At 51.8% G+C, this 18,020-nt stretch overlaps 1 protein-coding gene and 1 long non-coding RNA gene across 4 annotated transcripts in view; both read right to left on the reverse strand.

The window, feature by feature from the left end:
* The window catches only part of LOC143695205 (uncharacterized), a 111,133-nt gene extending 102,203 nt beyond the window's left edge, over positions 1 to 8,930 (reverse strand). For both annotated transcript variants that reach the window (XR_013184255.1, XR_013184254.1), the window contains exon 1: positions 8,788 to 8,930. This is a non-coding gene — a long non-coding RNA (uncharacterized LOC143695205). The remainder of the gene's footprint in view (positions 1 to 8,787) is intronic.
* An 889-nt stretch (positions 8,931 to 9,819) lies between these two features.
* Positions 9,820 to 18,020, reverse strand: part of PCDH19 (protocadherin 19) — a 61,256-nt gene continuing 53,055 nt past the window's right edge. For both annotated transcript variants that reach the window (XM_054641529.2, XM_054641530.2), the window contains exon 5: positions 9,820 to 14,889. In XM_054641529.2, coding sequence (XP_054497504.2) covers positions 14,303 to 14,889 — 587 coding nt within the window. In that variant the 3' untranslated portion in view covers positions 9,820 to 14,302. The remainder of the gene's footprint in view (positions 14,890 to 18,020) is intronic.

Raw genomic sequence — 18,020 nt, forward strand, 5'->3', positions numbered from 1 at the left:
AGCCCTCCTGGTTGGGGGTGGCCACCTGCAGGGCTTTTTTTTGTTTGAAAGCAGTGTACTGCACAAGGCAGCCCATCTTCACAGGCCCACCGGGGGCCCTGCAGCATTTCACACACCCCGGCTGGACCTGCCCTGCCCTCCCATCCCCAGCAGCCCCGGCAGGCCACAGAGGGCACAGCACTGCCCCACCCCAAACTCCTCCACACCTGAGGACGAGGAAAACTGCTCCATCCCCTTTGTCACCAGCTCAAACCCAAGTGCTGCTGCCCTGCCCACACTGGGAGGGTGCAGCAACAAAAGCACATGGTGCTGCAGGATTAATCACTGCCACTCACTGGAGAGGTTCACACACACATCAGCCCAGCAGGAGCAGTGCCGAGCTTTGTCACTGCAGAAGTACTTTTCAAATATACATATAACAAACCTAACATCAAAGATCCTGAAAGAGAAACTTCTTTCAGATGATATCCCAGGCTCAGCGTCTACAGAGCACAAACAGAAGGGATGAATGATGCTGGAAACAACAAAGAGAAGTAAATTGTCTCCTCTGGATGAACTCAAGCTTAAAATCTCAAAAAGGAACTTGTCTTGCTTTTGTCTCCACTGAAAATCCACCTCCTGCCTGGACAATACACAGCTATTCAGCAGGCAAGAGGCAGCCAGAGAGCTGGGCTGCAGCCTGGACAAACCCTGCTTACAGCCCCAGCCCTCACCAGGGGAACAACTGAACCTGAGCATGTGCCTTGGTCAGCCTATTCAGACCTCCACCATATTAATGTAATACATTAATTAACAGCAACAGGTCACCCTCTGAGCAGCCTTTCATTCAGTGATAACAATTCCACCAGTGCTCATCTGCACCCCCCAGAACCAAGTTACACAGGGCTCTTGTCTGTGATGGTGTTTGCAGGGGTCCCAGGATGAGGGAAGAGATGAGAATGTTGACTCCACGTTTCAGAAGGCTTGATGTATTATTTTATAGTATATATTACATTAAAACTATACTAAAAGAATAGAAGAAAGGATTTCATCAGAAGGCTGGCTAAGAATAGAAAAGGAATGATAACAAAGACTTGTGACTGACCAAGACAGTCTGAGCCAGCTGTGATTGGCCATTAATTAGAAACAACCACATGAGGCCAATCCCAGATGCACCTGTTGCATTCCACAGCAGCAGATAATCAATGTTTGCATTTTGTTCCTGAGGCCTCTCTCAGCTTCTCAGGAGGAAAATCCTGGCAAAGGGATTTTTCAGAAAATATCATGGCTACACTTGTCTATCCCTTTGAGGTGATTAAACAGAGTAAGAGGGAGTCTGGGCATTGCAGGGCAGCCCTCCAACCCTCCTGGATGGTTCACACAGAAAATCCTGGTGCCAGCCAGAGCAGCTCCAAGCCCTCCCCACGAGCCACTGGTGCTGCAGTCCCTCGAGGTGGCAGGAGGGGCACAGCAGCAGGGACACATCCCCTGGGCAGCAGGAGCCAAGGCTGGGGAGCACAGGGCAGCACCCAGCTGTCCTGTGTCACCTAAGGAGAGGCATCCCCAGCCACTGCAGGAGCTGCTGGTTCGCCATTTAACAAGTCAGCATTAATATTTATTGCAGCATGTTCACAATTGTAAAGATCTTCATTTAAAATGTTTTGCGCCTCACACCCTGTCAGCAGGGAAAGCACTATAAGGCAGGAAGCAGGCTTGCAGGCTCTAATGCAAAGTGATGGCTCCAGCTTCAGAAGGGAAGCCTATTTCCAGCAGGAACATCTGCTCTCAGTGTGGAAAGTGGGTACCTAGTCGAGGAGGCTGGGAGCAGATGGAGCAGGAAAGTTTCTCCTCCTCCTGTCTCAGACCCACAGCAAGCGAGGTTCACCACCCATCCCCGTGCTTCCCTCTCCTCTCACTCCAAAGCTGTGCCATGGAGCAGGGGGCGGCAAAAACACTTTAATTGTTCACTGTGGCAAGGCTATCCCAGTTTAATCCAGTGCCAGAAGCCACTGCTGCCAAGGCATTCCCTGTGCCTCACATGCCTGCAGAGCCAGAGCCAGTCTGGGGAGGAGATCTCAGACCTCGGGGAAGGTGAGAACTGTCAGTGCATCAGGGGGAGGGAGAAGGAGCGGCTGAGCTGAACCAGGCAAGGGAAAGGTGAGAGAACTGCGAAGTAAAATAAAGATTAAGGTGGAAAAGTGAGAAGAACTTAATGCTAAGATCTGTTAAACCTCCCTCTTGCAAAGTCTTATGCAGGTGCTTAACTTTGCAGGCTGCGAGTAATCCAATTTAAGTCTCGGCAGGATTTAACAACTTTAATTCAGGGGAATTAATGATAGTGCGCAAAGTTAAGCGCACGCTTACTGGGTAAAACAGTGTGAAAAGGCTCCTTAGGAGAGAAAGCTTCGTGACTTGGAACTTTTAGAAGTGAAAAAAAACACCATCAAATATATCGAGAAATAATCTTGCGCTGGGTTGGAAGAAGTGTTTGATGTGACCTAAAAGTCTCTTCCATCTCTGACTTCTATTAGTCTGTGACAAGACTTAAAAGGTCAGCCAGTCCACCCCTTTGCTAATGCAGGATTATTCCCCTCAGCACAGTGCCTGTTACTTTGCCCAGTCCAGTTTTAAATGAAAAGCCTTGCAAAACTTCCTCTTCCCCAGGACCATTATCCTCCCAATTCTAATGTGTTTCTTTTTGTCAATAGTTCTTGTCAGTATAATGAAATCCTCACTGTGCTAAATTGCTAAAAAAGATCTAAAAGTCGAATCTTCTTCTAATATGACATGAAAGTGCTAGTATAAAAATAGGATTGTATTAGCGATTCTCCACTGTATTGTATTAACATCCTATTTCACTTAAGGGAGGCAGGACTGAATTATCTGCGGATTCCTCCAGCCACTACTCTTACAGAGCTGTGTATTTGGGGTTCAGAGCTGCATGACTTCCCATTAAAGCAATACAATAAAATCCTCTGCGGCATGCAAAATGCTGAGGCAAGCGTTTGGGGCACGTGCCAAGCACGGAGCCCAACCCTGGAATCCTTGCACCCAAGCAAAGCCCACAGGCTCTGCAAAGCAGGAATGTGGAAAGCAGTGTGGGAAGGCCAGTGGCAAAACGCGAGGCCCCAGGGGTGGGAAAGAGGGCAGACAGGAGTGTAAGGAAATGGCAGAGTGAAAATATCCATTGTGGAAACACAGTGGGGTGGCCCACAGGGCAGAGCCCAGCCCAGGTGAGAGAAGGGAAGAGCTGGCAGCAGAGCCTTTGCGTCCTCAATACAGCAAAAGCAGGCATCTGTAGCCAATTTACACAGCATGGCAAGAAATCCTGTTGCCAGGAAGGGCTCTGAGGCTCCCATCACTCTCCAAGGAACAAAACATCCTTCAGGAGGACTGGGGAGCAGCACAGGGGCAGTGCCTGAGCAGGCAGAGACCAGAGGTGAGACTGGAGCTCTTTTGGCACAGCCCTGGCTCAGCAGGGGCTGTGCACAGCCCTGGCTGCTGCTCAGTGACAGCTACACACAGCTCCTTCCCCACTGCCCTGGGCTCTGAACACGCTTTCCAGTGAGAAACTTCCTACATCCTGCTCCTACCAGGATCCAACAGCAGCTGATACAGATTTCTGCATTACCTTGCAGTAAAACTCAATGCTAGCACAGCCCCATTTTCCCAAAAACCAAGTTTGAGTACTCTGAAGGCCCCCAAGCTTCAGTGAAGCTGTGGGGAGCATCCCATTTACCAGGAATCTGGGGGGAAAAAAAATGTTTAAAAAATATTTCATCTTGTTTCAGCCCACTTCTAGTCGCTATTCCCAGCATGTTCTGCAGCCGTGCCCTCCCTGGGATTTACTGGGGCTTATTTTCCCAACACATGCTCCTTCATTGCTATTCTTCTTCTTCTTTTCCTTTTTTTTTTTTTTTGTGTGAACTGCATAGCAGAAAGCTATTGAGCAGAAAGCCAGTGGGAAGCCACAGCTATTGTATCTCTGGTTTAGTTCCTTATCTGCTGAGGGGTCCTTTTGTGATTGTGTTGTGGAAGGACACGGAGACAGCGCCTTTTATCACCAGCACAGCATCTCTGGAATGAAAGGAGAGGCAGCGGGGATGCAGATGTGACGTTCAAGTATAAAAATCCACCATATGGTAAAGATTGCTTCAGCTACAGTCTGGTCAAGATGTTGACACTTTGGTTATGAAAAGCAATATGTATCTCTCTCCTGGTGGTTTCTGTTCAAATTAAATGTTTTGTATCAGGCAGAGAACTAATAAAGAGCCAGGTTTTTCCCTCGACAGAGGACTAGTAACAAATATGGAGTAATGTGAAAGCTGACTCGAAAATTACTATTCCCAAAGATGCAATAAATGTAGAGATAAGATTTGCTTAGAGGACTCGAATGAGATAAATGCTAAAGGTGCTGCTGGTGGGAAGAGAGTCCAAGGGGAACGAGCAAAAGTGAAAAAGGTGCATTTAAAAAACACAGCCCGACCTGTCAATGTTTCTGTTAGCACTGAATCCCTCCCGGACATCGGCCACGGGTTCAGCCTCCCAAGCCCTCCTCCTTCCACTGCTCAGCACAAGCAAAGGACCAGGAAATAAAGGGTACCCGGGTGCCAACCACGAGCGGTGGAGCAGAAAGCAGCTCCTGCCTCCGTCAGGCTTCGGGAGGGATGCAGAGCCCGGCAGGGGCGGGCATGGGCAGGGAGCTGCTCCGGGGGCTGCAGCGGGGCTGGGACACAGCCCCTGTGGCCAGGGATGAGATGGAAACGAGAAACTGAGGAGCAAAACCAGCGCTGAAGGGCTCGGGCACAGCCCCCGTGGCCAGGGATGCGCGGGGACCAGGCTGAGATTGAAATGAGAAACTGAGGAGCAAAACCAGCCCTGAACCATCCGAGGCTGCCCCTCCGACTAACGGCACAGTGGAGGCGCAGCGATTCAGCCTGGCTCGGGCTAAAATAAACTTCTCACATCAAATATTGAGCAGCCCGAAATCTCCTCCCGAGGCTGGCCCAGGGCTGCGAGCCCCGTGCGGGCGAGCTCCGGTCCCGCTGCTTCCCCGCATCCTCCGTGCTTAATGCGAGCTAACAGCAGCGCCAATGACTTATTTAAGAGCAGATCAAGAAATATCCCAGCTCTCTTTGGAGACTTCAAAAGCAGCTGAACACTACCAGTATCGCCCGATAAAGACACAGCTTTGCTGTACCATCTGCCTCGGGGGATCTTCCCTGCGCCGGCGGTGGGGAGGGGGACGGGGCTGCCGTGGGGACAGACCGGGAGAGATGGGGACAGCCCTGGAGAGAGGGGGACAGCCCTGGAGAGAGGGGGGGACAGCCCTGGAGAGAGGGGGGGACAGCCCTGGAGAGAGGGGGGGACACAGCCCCGCAGAGGTCGGGGGGGACACAGCCATGACCCAGCCCACCACTGCAGCTGACGGCACCCAGGGTGACCCTTGCCGTGACGGGCCTGTCCAGCCAGCCCCCACCACCTTCAAGGAGGTGGATGAATTTACTATAGCAACAAGAAGAAAGAATTAAAAATTTTTTTTAAAATTTTAAAAATTAAAATAGTAATTTTTTTTTTTTTTTTTTTTTTTTTTTTTTTGCCTGGGAGACCCTCTTAGAATGGCTGTGAGTGTCAATGCTGGCCAACTTCCCAACGCCACCAGCCAGGGACGAGGCACTGCAGGATGCAGAGGGTTTGGAGAGTGGGACTAACGATGGAGGAGGGATGGTGCAGAGCCAGAGCTCACGGCTGGCTTAGCAAAGCCTCGCCCAGCCAGGCCAGCCATTGCTGTGCCTTCACATAGCACAGAGGTGGAGAGTGAACCAGAGGAAGGCTGGGGAGGCACATGGCAGCGTGTTGGAGGCTTCCCACTGGAATTTAGAGCTGGAGACTTCATCCCTTTTCTCATTCCCAAGCACAGGCAGGCAGGGCTGGAGCAGAAAGACAGAAGAACCAAAGTGCTCTAATGGAGACCTTGGGACTTGCTCACTGAGCAAAGAAAGAATGTCCTCCATCAACAGATGACATTTCCCACTGGGAAGCAGGGAACCTAAGTTCCATGACCAAAGTCTCTAGCCCAGGCTGAGGTTGATTGGAGATTTGTTATTGATTCACTGTGGCCAGAATTTCATCCTGTGATTTAAACCTAACTCCTCCAAAGAGAATAAGATCAATTTTACAGAGAATCAAATACATAAAGAACAGCCTTTGAGCTGGTGTGCAGCAGACACAGAGGGGGGAGTTTAAAAAAAGGTTCTTTCCTTATCAGGAGAGTTAGGAAAGAAAAAAAAAAAAGGGAAAAAAGAAAACCTGGAGGATGTTATTTGCTCATTTTCCCTTTCTCAGTCCAAACAACCCTGTTGCTGCCTGCTCCCCTCATGGGCACAGAAGGTTTCTGATGGCAGTGCCAGGATGAAGCTGCTGCAGTCCCCATCCCTGGAGCCTCCTGCCCAGATCCCACCTCCCTTCCAGCCCTTCCAAGGTGGGCCCTGGCCCGTGAAGCTGCACCAGCAGCACAGTGGCCCAGCAGGTCTGACATGCTGGGCTCTCACACCCACCAAGGCTGGCACAGGTGAGGGGCAGTCCCTGCCCCAGTTACCTCCATGCTTGGGGATATGAGCTCCCAGCAATCAGCCTCCATTCCTCCTGCCTGGGAAGCTGAAAACCCTCACACTAAGCTTCTCTCTTGGAGGTTTTATTATCCTAATTCCTTTTTATTTTTGCCTTGGAAGACAATTTATCACCCTCAGGCAGCAGAGATTGGCCTCTGCCAAGGCTGATGATCTGCTTCTGTGCCATTTTCCCCTAAAGCACAGAGCACTTGGAGCTTCTTATGTCCTGAAGCTTTGCAAGGGATCAGCCTGGTGTTTGACCCTCTGCTGCCACCCCAGCCACCTTCCCTTGCCCTGGCCAGGAGCACCTGCCAGTACCATGGCAGAGGCTTCTGCAGGCAGCCACCCCCCTGCCCATTATTTAACTGCAATCCAGAGACAATTTTTCTTGGGAAAAGCTTTTAAGCTTGATCAGTGATGGGGTTAATATTGTTTGCCCTGTGTCTCAATTTTTTATCTGTATTAATGGAAACTGCCACGGCTGGGTTTTCCACAGCAGCACCACAGTGCTGCTTTCTTGGGTTGCTGTATTTTGCAGGCTGGGCTGCAGTGACTGATCACTCTGCAGCACAGCAGATCAGGCTGTGTCCCCACAGAAGCTGCCCAGACAGCCCTGCCAGCGGGTGATGGCTGCCCCAAAGCCCAGAGAGTGTCCCCAAAGAGCCATCCCTCCTGCAGAGCCCGTTCCAGCAGCCAGCAGGGAGGGGGAGCTGAGCAGGCTGCGTGTGGCAGCAGAGGTGAGCTCTGTAATTGTGCACCTGCCTGTGTTTGTTCTGCCACGGCTCTTTGGGGACGCTCGCTTACATCACGTTCAGGAGGAAAGGACAACAACACAAAACAAAAAACAGCTGCAAGTTAAACAAGTGGGAGCCCGCTGGGGCTGTTGGACTCCAGTTCCTGCCCAAGGCAAGCAGGCAGCTGGTCCAGCACCAGGCACAGGAGCAGAACCCAAATCCAGACAACAGAAAAGCAGAACAGGGACCATCACTTGCCCCTCCGGGCCCACAACAGGCCCTGAGCAGAGCCCTGCTTCAAACAGAGATAAATTATATATATTTTTGCTCTATGCTTTCACGCCTTTGATTCCTCCAATTTATTTATTCTTGTCTTTGTGGGCTTAACAGTCAGACTGTACAATAAGTCATTGCTTCTTAATCCAATTTGGCTCCGTTTAGATATTCCAGTTTAACATCAAATGTAATATAGAATAACGTCCAGAAGAAATAGGAACGAGATCCATGGCTCTGAACCTTGCCTGGTGAGGGCTGCCTGCTTTCTTTGCTGATTTATTCTCTCACTGGCCTCACACTGAGCCCCTCACTGCAGCCAGAGGCACAGCAGGGTGGGGACTCTGTCCCTCGGGGTGCCCTGCAGCACCCCCAGAAACTCTCTCCCACGGGAGAGGGGCAGCCAGCCACCTACCCAACCCCAGAACGGCCTCCTAGGGAGGGTGGGGAGCTCAGGCCACCAGCGATGGATGCCCACGGGTCCCTCCCTGGGCGTGCAGCCCACAGCCTACTGCACCCCGAGGACTGGGTTATCAGCAGCGCACAGAGCAGCCCAGCAGTGCCACACACAGCCCCCAGTGCCAGGCAGTGCCAGGGGCTCACAGAGCATCCCAGCAGTGCCACACACAGCAGTGCCTGGCCAGAGCCCCCAGTGCCAGGGGCTCACAGAGCAGCCCAGCAGTGCCGGCCAAAGCCCCCAGTGCCAGGGGCTGCCTGGGCTCGCTGCATCCCGGGATCCTCCCCTCGCACATCCCCGGTTCTAGACAGGCAATCCCGGTTTTATCTGCAGCAGACGCTCGATCGCTCCCGGGCCGCCCTCCCGGCCCTTCCCGGCGCTGGCACGGGCACGGGGGGCACGGGGGACACGGGGGGCACAGGGGACAGTGACACCTGGCCGGGGAGCACGGCGGGGACCCGGCTGCAGCTGCCGTCGCCGCTCGCCCAGCCAGCACAGCGAGCGGAGGGAGGCGACTAAACCAGGACAAACCCAGCACCCGCAGGGCTCCGGCAGGCTGCGATACCACGAGAAAACCCTTCCGACCGAGGGGCTTTCAGCCCCATCGCATCCCCCAGACAGCCCCCGGGCTGGGGCTGCGCCCTGCTCCCCCAGCGAACCCCACGCAGCCTGGGCAGCCCCTCTGCCCACCGCTCACCTGGGCAGCTCCTCCCCAGACAGGCTCAGCTCCTACCTGGCAGCCGAGTCCCGGTGCTGGCACAGCTCCGGCTCCAGGTCCCCGGTGCAGGCAGGGTCCCAGCCCGGGCACACCGCAGGAGCCCACCCGGGCACGGAACCGCTGCTGCTGCGGCACCGCTGCTCCCCAGCCCGGCAGCAATCCACCCCCCTCAGACAAACAGCAGCCTCCCTCCCACAGCCTGGATTATCTCCTCTTACCCACCTGCCAAATGAGTCACTAATGAGGGTGCGAACAAACTGCAGGTGCTGGTGCCCGGCTGGCTGGGCACCGTTACCTGGGGTCCCCGTGCCAACACACACCTGTGACAAAGCTGACCCCAGGCCGGTCAGACCCTGCTGGTTTGAAGTGATGGGGCCTCACCCAGGTGTGGTTACCTGCAGCTGACCTCTGTTCCTGTGTCCCTGTCAGGCAGGATGATGCTCGGTGTGCAGCTCAAGCATCTTCCCATGCCAGGGAAAGGGCTTCCCGTGCCACTGCTCTTGCTCCAGCTCCACCTTGGTGTCACCCTGACTGAGCCACTGAGTGAGCAGAGACCTTGTGGGAGCATTTAGCCTGGTAGCCACAAAGTGCTTGGATGCTCCATGTGTAAATATGGTCCATCAACCAGTTAATTCAGAGGCAGTGGATGCTCCTCACCATCTCCTCCAAAGCACCCTCCTGAAAAACTGCAGAAAAGAAAGTCTCTGCCATGCCTCAGTGGAGAAGTGTGTGTTGGAGGCGTTTCCTACCTGTGCTCATCCCTCTCCCAGTGGTGTTCCCCTTGCAGGTGAAGGTGGCAGAGCAGAGCACCAGCACCGAGCGCAGTTTCACGGGGGCTCAGAGTCTGCCTGTGCCAGTTGGTCACCACTGGGGTTGGTGATGACCCCTCCTCAGGACCAGGAAAGTTCTGTCTGAGCTTTGCAGCCTCTGGGGTGCCAAAGCTGACCAGCCATGGGACAGGGACGGGGCTGGGGTGGCACCCAGCCGTGCATTGGCTTCTGCAGGACCAGCACCTGGAGCCCATCAAAGCAAACCCACTGAGGCATATTTAACCAAACACTTACTTTCCATTTTATTCAATAATTGCTTTAATACTAAAATGCATTAGATGCTCAAAGCAGAGAAAAGAAAATCACATTTAGGTGGAAAACAAAGTTCTCATCAGATGAAAAAATCCCAATGTGGCAGGTACACCATTTGGAAACAGAATCATAATAATTTAATAAAGCTGCTTTATCATCTTCATAAAATAGACAGAATGGTGATTCTTCTTTTTTTTTTTTTCCTTTTTCCATTTTGTTGTTTACAATGATTCAATCACTGTGAAAATGTACATAACATACATATCAGCATATACAACAATTTATTCTTCATATACTCGGCAACGGAGACACCATGACGAGAACGTACCGCGCTCGGTGCCGCGGCCGCCGGGTGGCTGCTGCTGCTGCTGCTGGGAGCCACTGCTGAGGGAGGGGGGCTGAGACCCCAGCCCAGGGGTGTCTGAGACCCCAGCCCAGCTCAGATCAGCTGAACAGAGCCAGTGAGTGAGGGAGGGGTGTCTGAGACCCCAGCCCAGCTCAGATCAGCTGAACAGAGCCAGTGGGTGAGGGAGGGGTGTCTGAGACCCCAGCCCAGCTCAGATCAGCTGAACAGAGCCAGTGGGTGAGAGAGGGGTGTCTGAGACCCTACCCCAGGGGTGTCTGGAGGCTCTCCCCCAGCTCAGATCAGCTGAACATCAGCTGGCACCAGCGGAGGCTCCATCTCAGCCCCAGCAGAGCTGGCAGTGGGGGCAGTGGGGTTTCTCCCCGGCGGTACCACAGCTCACAGGTTGGATCAGAGATTACCCAGAGCTGCAAAAGCAGCTGTAGCAACAAGACCATCACTTTTCCCCAATGACAGACAAATGTGTTTCCATTCAAAATTAGATTGTTTTTTTTTTTCTCTCCCTCCCACCCTGCCCTCCCCAAGAATAATTTCAACATATTCATCAGACAGTGTGTTCTTCACAAAATCAACTTGTTTCCTGTTTGGAAAAATAAAAATTAAAAAAGAAAGGAATTCACTTTTGCACAAAGTGTGATCCACAGGCGACCTCCAGCTCACAACAAACAGGGAACGGCAGCAACCTCAGCAGACAGTGCTTGGAGGGGGGATGTTTCCAGCCATCAGTTGTGCCCCCCAGCCCTCCACCATCCTTCCCAGCACAGCCCTGCAGCCTCGAGGGTGGGAAAGGCCAGGGGTGCCCAAGGGAGCAGGGAAGAGCTCAGCCCCTGGCCCCCAGCCCCAAAGCTGCTCCAGATGGGGTCCTCGTCATGCTCGGGGGAGAATCGTCGGTGCTTGCTGCTCTCCTGGATTTACAGGGGAGCAGAGCAAGTTTGCCTGAAGGGAACCAACAGATCCCAGCGATTTTTCCTAAACCAAATCTGAGGACAGGTTTAAGTTATTAAAAAGCACAATAATTACATCTGGAACCCTTCCAAAAAGCCTTCCTGCCCGCCCTGCAGCTTGGAACATTTTTTTGCATGGCCAGTTTCGATGCAAGTAGGAAAAAAACCAAGGGACTGCAATTTGCCCAGGAGCCTGAACTCATCTCGAGTGACACAGAGGGACAGTGACAGGAGTACCAAAATATTCTGGAGAGGGCCAAGGCAGCAAAGCCAGGGCAGCTCTCTGGGTCTCCCCTTGGCCCCGCACAGCAAGGCCATGCCAGGGAAGGGCCCCTCGCTCACATCCCCCGCTGCAGCCTGGGTCAGCCCAGAAAACTGGTGTTTAAATGATTTTCTTGGAGGCATAAGGGTTTACTGACCTCCTTAATGCCCCCTTTTAATACAGAATTATTTCACATTCTTTCTCGGCTGTGCTTTTATTCAGAGTGGCAAGGAACGTTTCCTCTGGGTAAATTAGAGAAATGTTTCTATTTTTTCTTTTTTTTTTTTTTTTCCTCTCTTCCTTTTCAGTTAGCATCTATTTTTCACCCGAAACGCAAGGCTGGTGGTGGCAGCTCCGCAGGCAGGGGGCAACGCTCGGCAGGAATTAAGGCTGGTGCTTTTCCAGGCACCTGGGGATGGTGGTGGGGCACCTGGGGGGACCCCCACTCCCCACCCCACCACAGGCCATGGGGAAGCTGGGTCCCCTCCTGGTAGAGGTGTTGGTGATGATGGGGCCACGTGGAGCTGTTGCCCTGTGAAGCCAAGAGCACCTGACAGATGGGCAAGGCAGGTTCTGTCTCTCCGCAAACACACGGGAGAAGTTCCCCCCTCCCGCCAAAAAAAAACCTCCCAGAGCTGACAAAACCAGGTAAGATCAGAATAAACTCAGCTGAACAGTTACAGAACACCCAGTTACTCCAACAGCCCCGAGCCAGCCCCTCTCCTCTTTGCTCGTGTTATAATAAAACACACATTTGGGGAAAAAACCCAGAAATAAATGACAGCAGTAACAGTACACAGGCAGGAAACACAGCGGGAACAGAAACAACATATCCCTGAAAAATGGGCTCAGAATCCAGAAGAGGGGAGAAAACGCCCAGTTTGCTTTCTGGAGGGATGCAGGACATCATGTTAGCACGTGGGATGGGAGCTGAATGAGGTAGTCATCACACCAGTGAGGGAAGCATCACAAATTTCATTAGACAACTGTTTTTTTGTTGATTCTTTCCCAATTCCTGGCCCTAGCAAGTGGCAGGGGGAACAGGCTGACTCTGGACCTGTCTCAGACCAGCTGTGGCTTCAGGCAAGATCAATCTGCCCTGAAGAAATAAATGGCTGGAGTTTAATTTTATTTTGAGGATGATAACAACTGGAACTTGTTTTCTTGTTGTTTTTCATTTAAATAAATCAAGTAACAAATACTTTATCATGATATGTAGACCTAGAAAGACTCTTTCTCTAGAAACCACTAATTTCAACTTGCTGGTACAGCAAACATTGGCAAGAGCTATATATTTTTCCTTCCATAATCAATTTTAAATTCTAGGAAACATTATTGAGGGTAGGAAAAATCTGTTCAGTGAAGGGTTAATAATAATAGCAATAATAATAATAATAATAATAATACACTAACTGAAATCCTTCTACCTTACTCATACCTCACTGAGGAATCATCACTGCAAGAGAGCAGAGAGCTGTGGAATCCCTTCCCTCTCTCCCTTCTACAAAATGGCTATTAAAGTAGCTCAATTTTCAAATCAATTTTACATGAGTAGATTTGTACCCACACAAAAAAGTCCTTAATTATGAGAAAAAATAAAGAATTGCTTTAATTTTTTCTCCATTAAGAAGGCACATTAATTGAATTAGTAGCGTTGTTACGTATCACCTGTCTGCCCCTAAATTAACATCACTATTGCTCATTCCATACTTATTTATGATGCAGGGATAGAAAGAAATCAGAAGGGTCTAAAATCCATGCCATGATGTCATACCTACACACACCCTCTTGGTGTAATCATGGCTAGGAAACGCTGACTGGGAAGTGTGTGTGTCTAATTGAGAAGGTAATTTAGATCTCTTAAAATAATTCCATCTCTTTGACTTGGAAATGACTGGAGGCGAGGGATATCTAAATCTGGGAACTGGAAAAAAACCAAAATAACCAACTTCTGGAAAAAAACCTTTCCATGCATTGCCTTGAAATTATGCAAAAGAAACGGGTAAGGGGAAAAGTTCAGCACAGTGCATCTGACAATTGCAATCCAGGCAGGATTTTCCCAAAAACGTCTTCCCATAATGCCCTGACATTTTCCTGCAGGAGCAAGGAGAGGCTGCAGGCAATGGTGGGGGCTGGAAGAAGCGCTTGCTCCACCGGGGCTGCAAACTGCAGGCTCCCCAAAGTTTAAGTAAGATGATTGTGATTTATTTTTTTTTCTATTCCTTTTTTTTTTTTAAGCCTGAAAGCCTTTTGCCATCACTAGACATACAGTAATTTGCAATATCAAATACAATAATAGTACAGATAAGTATGTGACAGCAAAAGGATTCGTAAATGCAGGGGTGTCCATAGCAAAACACCAACACCTTAAAAGACAAACAACCTCGTGCTGGGTGAATTTGAACTGAAACTCACCCGACTGTCACTTTGAACAGTCCCACACAAGAAACAGCCGCTACTTCGTCCAGACTACAAAACCGCCGGGGTGGTTACTAAAGATGTCCGAATAAGGAATTGGCCACTCAATTCTCTCCAGGAATGGAAATTTATCTTCGTTTTGAGATACAAAAATATATAAACTCCGAGGAGGGGGTACCGAGCGCTCCTGAGGACCGGGGGGGTCTGGCCTCTGCCCCCGCCACCCGCTGCCTCCCGGCCAAAGCCGAACACCGGCTCCTCGCTCGGGCTGCACACCCCTGCCGCCCTCGAGACACGTGGGATTGTCACATCAACGATAGCTCCATTTATAAACAATACATTTAGGGAAAGCTTTTAAATACAGCAATCTGTGAACCATTGGTAAGCGATAAAAACAATCTGCGCTGGGAGTCGTGCGGTCCCTCATCCTCATCCTCATGCTCCTGTGGCCGAGCGCTGCTCAGAGGACGATGTCCTTTAGTCTCCGGGCGCCGGGCGAGTCCTTTTCCCGGCTTGCCTGCAGGAGCGGGTTGCCCTCCTGCCCGCTGCTCTCGCTGTCCGCGCCCCGGGGCTCTGCCTCGCTGGGCCGGGAAGGGCCACTGTTCCCAAAGGGCTCCCGGCCGCCGGCGCAGTGCCCGGCTCCGTAGGGCGCCGCCGGCTTGCCGGCCAAGGGGCTCTTCAGGTGCAGGGGCGAGGTGACGGGGCTGACGGCCTCGCAGCCGTTGCCGGCCTCGCGGACGGCGCCGCTCACCTTGGGGCTGCAGCAGGCGGCCGAGTCCACCGTTCTTTTGCCTTTGGGGTTGGCGAGGCGCTCCTCGGCCGGGGGCTCGGCGCCCTCCTTGCCGAAGGTGGCGAAGGTCCTTTTGGCGCCGCAGTCCGCGTAAGGCTCCGCGTCCACCGCCGTGGCCTCGATGGACAGCGCGATGACGTTCCTGCCGTGCTCGGGGGACTTGGCACGGCTGGGCACGGCGCCGCGCGGCATCCAGCACCTGTCCGAGTGGCCCAGGATGCGGCACTCCTCCCGGCAGTGGAAGCCCTCGCTCGGCTCTGCGGGGAGAAAGCACAAGGCACGGTGAATGGGGTGCCCACAGCCTCCAGCCTGCCCGGGCACTGCAGAGGGGATCCTGCCCCAAGCAGCACTGACTGAACCTCAAACAGCCATCGCTTTTGAGGCTCTACAGACTGGAGTTTAATTTCCAGTAGGTTGTGTGTCACCTGTCAGCACCAGCACAGGAGCCTGGAAAAGGAGTGACGGCAGCAAATCCATCACAACAGGGCTGACCATGTGTCAAGCCCTCAGAGCCAGTGGTTCCTGGGTTTAGTGGCCAGTGTTAAAAGCCACCATGTTTTAAGCTTGGTTTGACGTGACATTTAAGTTTGACTTTTTGCAAGGAGGGGAAAGGAACAGAGGGAGGAAAGAAGAGGGGGAGGAGGGAAGGTTCTTTGTGGTTCTGCTGTATATGTGAGTTTTAACTTGTTGCTTAATCCCCACTGACCTCTCACACAACAGAGGCTTTATAAATCTCCAAGATTGTCCACTCCACTGAAGATTAAATGTGTCATTCCCAGTGCCGGGGCTTTATTCATACAGGAGCAATAAAGATTCCTTCTCTCGACTTGGGGCTGTCGTCCCAACACCACTTTACAGTGCTGAAATATGGACTGGTGGTTTAACCCTTCCCAAGGATCCTCCAAGACCAGGTCCAAGGGCTCTCAGGCGAGTGCAAACCCTGGTGCCCAGGGCCTGTGTGCATTCCTGCACTGTCAGTCAATCCCAGAGGACTGCACAGCTTCACCTCCACATCACAGATGGACAAACCGAGGCTCGGGGAAGCAGCCAGGCTCAGCCAAGTGCAAAGCTGGAAATGAAATTCAGCAGTTTCACCATGCTCAGCCTTTGCTGAGCATCCGACCGTGGCTCCTGCCGAACACCGCAGGATCCTGGCTGCTTTTCAGTCTCGGCTTTTCCTTCATTTGATAAGAGCTTGTAATTGCAGCAGCCCTCATAAAGCACAGCCTTTCCCCACGCAGAGACGGGGCTCCTTCCTCCCGTAACCCACACACGCTGGGAGCAGCACCAAAGCTCCAACGCCATCACCCCCAGGAGCCCACGCTCGGTCGGGGCTGGGCTGATGCATGGAAGGAGCAGGCTCAGCCCAGATTTCCTTCCCTCTGTCTGAAAACCATTCCTTCTGCTGCTCTGTACATCTGTGTGCATAACCTCCGCTCCTCAGACACATTGGTATTTCCACCACATGCAAGCACTAGGGCGGCTGATAAAAATTCTCAGCACATAACACAATGCACCAAAATATGAGCAGCTTAACACTTACAGAGAATAAACGAGTAAAAGGCAGACCTCAAAAAAAAAAAAAAAAAAAAAGAAGAAAAAAAGAAAAAACCACCAAGAAAGGGTTTTTTTTAAAGAAAGAGAAGAAGCCAATTAATTGAAAAATATATGGGTAAAACATCAGCTTTTTCTCTACATCAGAGCAGCAACCCAGTGATGTGGAGCACAGGGCTGGGTGGAGGGGAGGAGGAGGTCTGGGTTTTGGCAGCTGCCTTTACAGCAGCTTGAGAGAAGGATGCCCTGAGCCCTACACACTGAACAACCAGCACTGAGCTCTAAAAGCCCATGATCTTATACTTTGATACTGCTAATTTCAAGTACTTGAGCAAAATAGAAAAAAAAAAAAAGAAAAATGGCCCAGAAAATATTGCTGTCTCCCTATTTATCCACAGCTTAACTTCAAAAGGGTGCTACAGGCATACAAAGTTGTGTAGTCTGGCTGTGATAGCAGAGGACTTGGTGATGGCTGCAGGGGCTACAGAAATATCTTGGATTCTCATCCCGATGAGACACTGATTTATTGTGCTGTGTGACCTTGGGCGTGTTGCTGGAGCACACATCACTTCAGTCTCTCCACAAACATGAAAAGCTGGATCTGTGAGCGTGCTGGGCTGGCTGGTCCAGCATGGGAAGGCACAGGGGAGCTGCTTCTCCTCACCCTCCCTGCCCAGCAGCACAGCTCAGCCCCCAGTCCATGGGTCTGCCATAGCCAAGGCAAACCTCACTCCAGAGGGAGCACGGGCAGGTTGGTCTTGCCTTGACCCATTTATTCCAACTGCCACATTTTACAGCTAGAAACAAATGGAGGACTTCCCTGATTACTGCAAGTGGATATTCCTCAAAGCCTAGAAAGGCACCTGTGCTTTAAGAGCAGCTCACTAAAGGGCCTGGTGCCTCTCTGCCAGGGAGATGATCAGTTTTGGACATTACAATGCTTGTCTAGAACCTGCAGCAGCTGAAATGCAGGGAGGAAAGGAGCTGAGAAGCATTACATTAAATTATACTGTTTCAATCTTTTGTATGAGGAAGGGAATGTTAACAAGTCTCAAAGAGGCCAGGCTGACAGACAGAGGGTCACAAGTCACCACCATCCACAGACCTGAGACAACAGGTAGTTCCATGGCACATTCTGCCACTCAGCTTCTGTGCTCAGCACACATCTCAGCTTTGAGACCATGCCCTGCAGCCAGAACCATCCTGCTCTCGGGGACAACACGTGTCCAGGCTGCCCAGAGCAGCCCTGACCTGGCAGCAGACACAAGGACCAGCACAGAGCCCCCAGGAGCAGCCTCTTCAACATGGCAGAATGGGCATCTTCAGCTACCCACCCATCCATCACTGCCTTAGCCCTGTAGCTGGTATAAAATATTATTTTTACGCCTCAAGCAAGGCCTGTTGATACACAGAAATGCCATTCCTCTGCTGTCCCAGATCCAAAGGCATGCACAGCAGGGTCTGAGCCCCTCCAGTGGCTGAGCCAGGGCTGATCCCTGCATGCTGCTCCCGCCCCAACAGAGGCAGCAGGCAGGGAGCTGCTGGGCACGCTCCTGGTGCTGCCCTTTGCAGCTCAGTCTGACTCACCCAGCTTTGATGGCACCCAGGACAGCCATTCACGTTCACATTCACATTACTGTACTGTTCTGTCTTGTTCTTTACCACTTTAACAATCAGAAATAGAACAACAGGAAATTCTTTTACAGCCCTAGACCTGCCCTAGTCAATACAGCTGTTACTGTCTGCAGTGACAAAATGTTCTTGATGCACGGAGCAAAGCCCAGGTAATAACCACCAGAACCACGACGTGGTGAGTGCCTGGCAGCCAAAGCAG

Source organism: Agelaius phoeniceus, chromosome 14 (genome assembly GCF_051311805.1).
Source record: "Agelaius phoeniceus isolate bAgePho1 chromosome 14, bAgePho1.hap1, whole genome shotgun sequence".
NCBI classification, from domain to species: Eukaryota; Metazoa; Chordata; class Aves; order Passeriformes; family Icteridae; genus Agelaius; species Agelaius phoeniceus.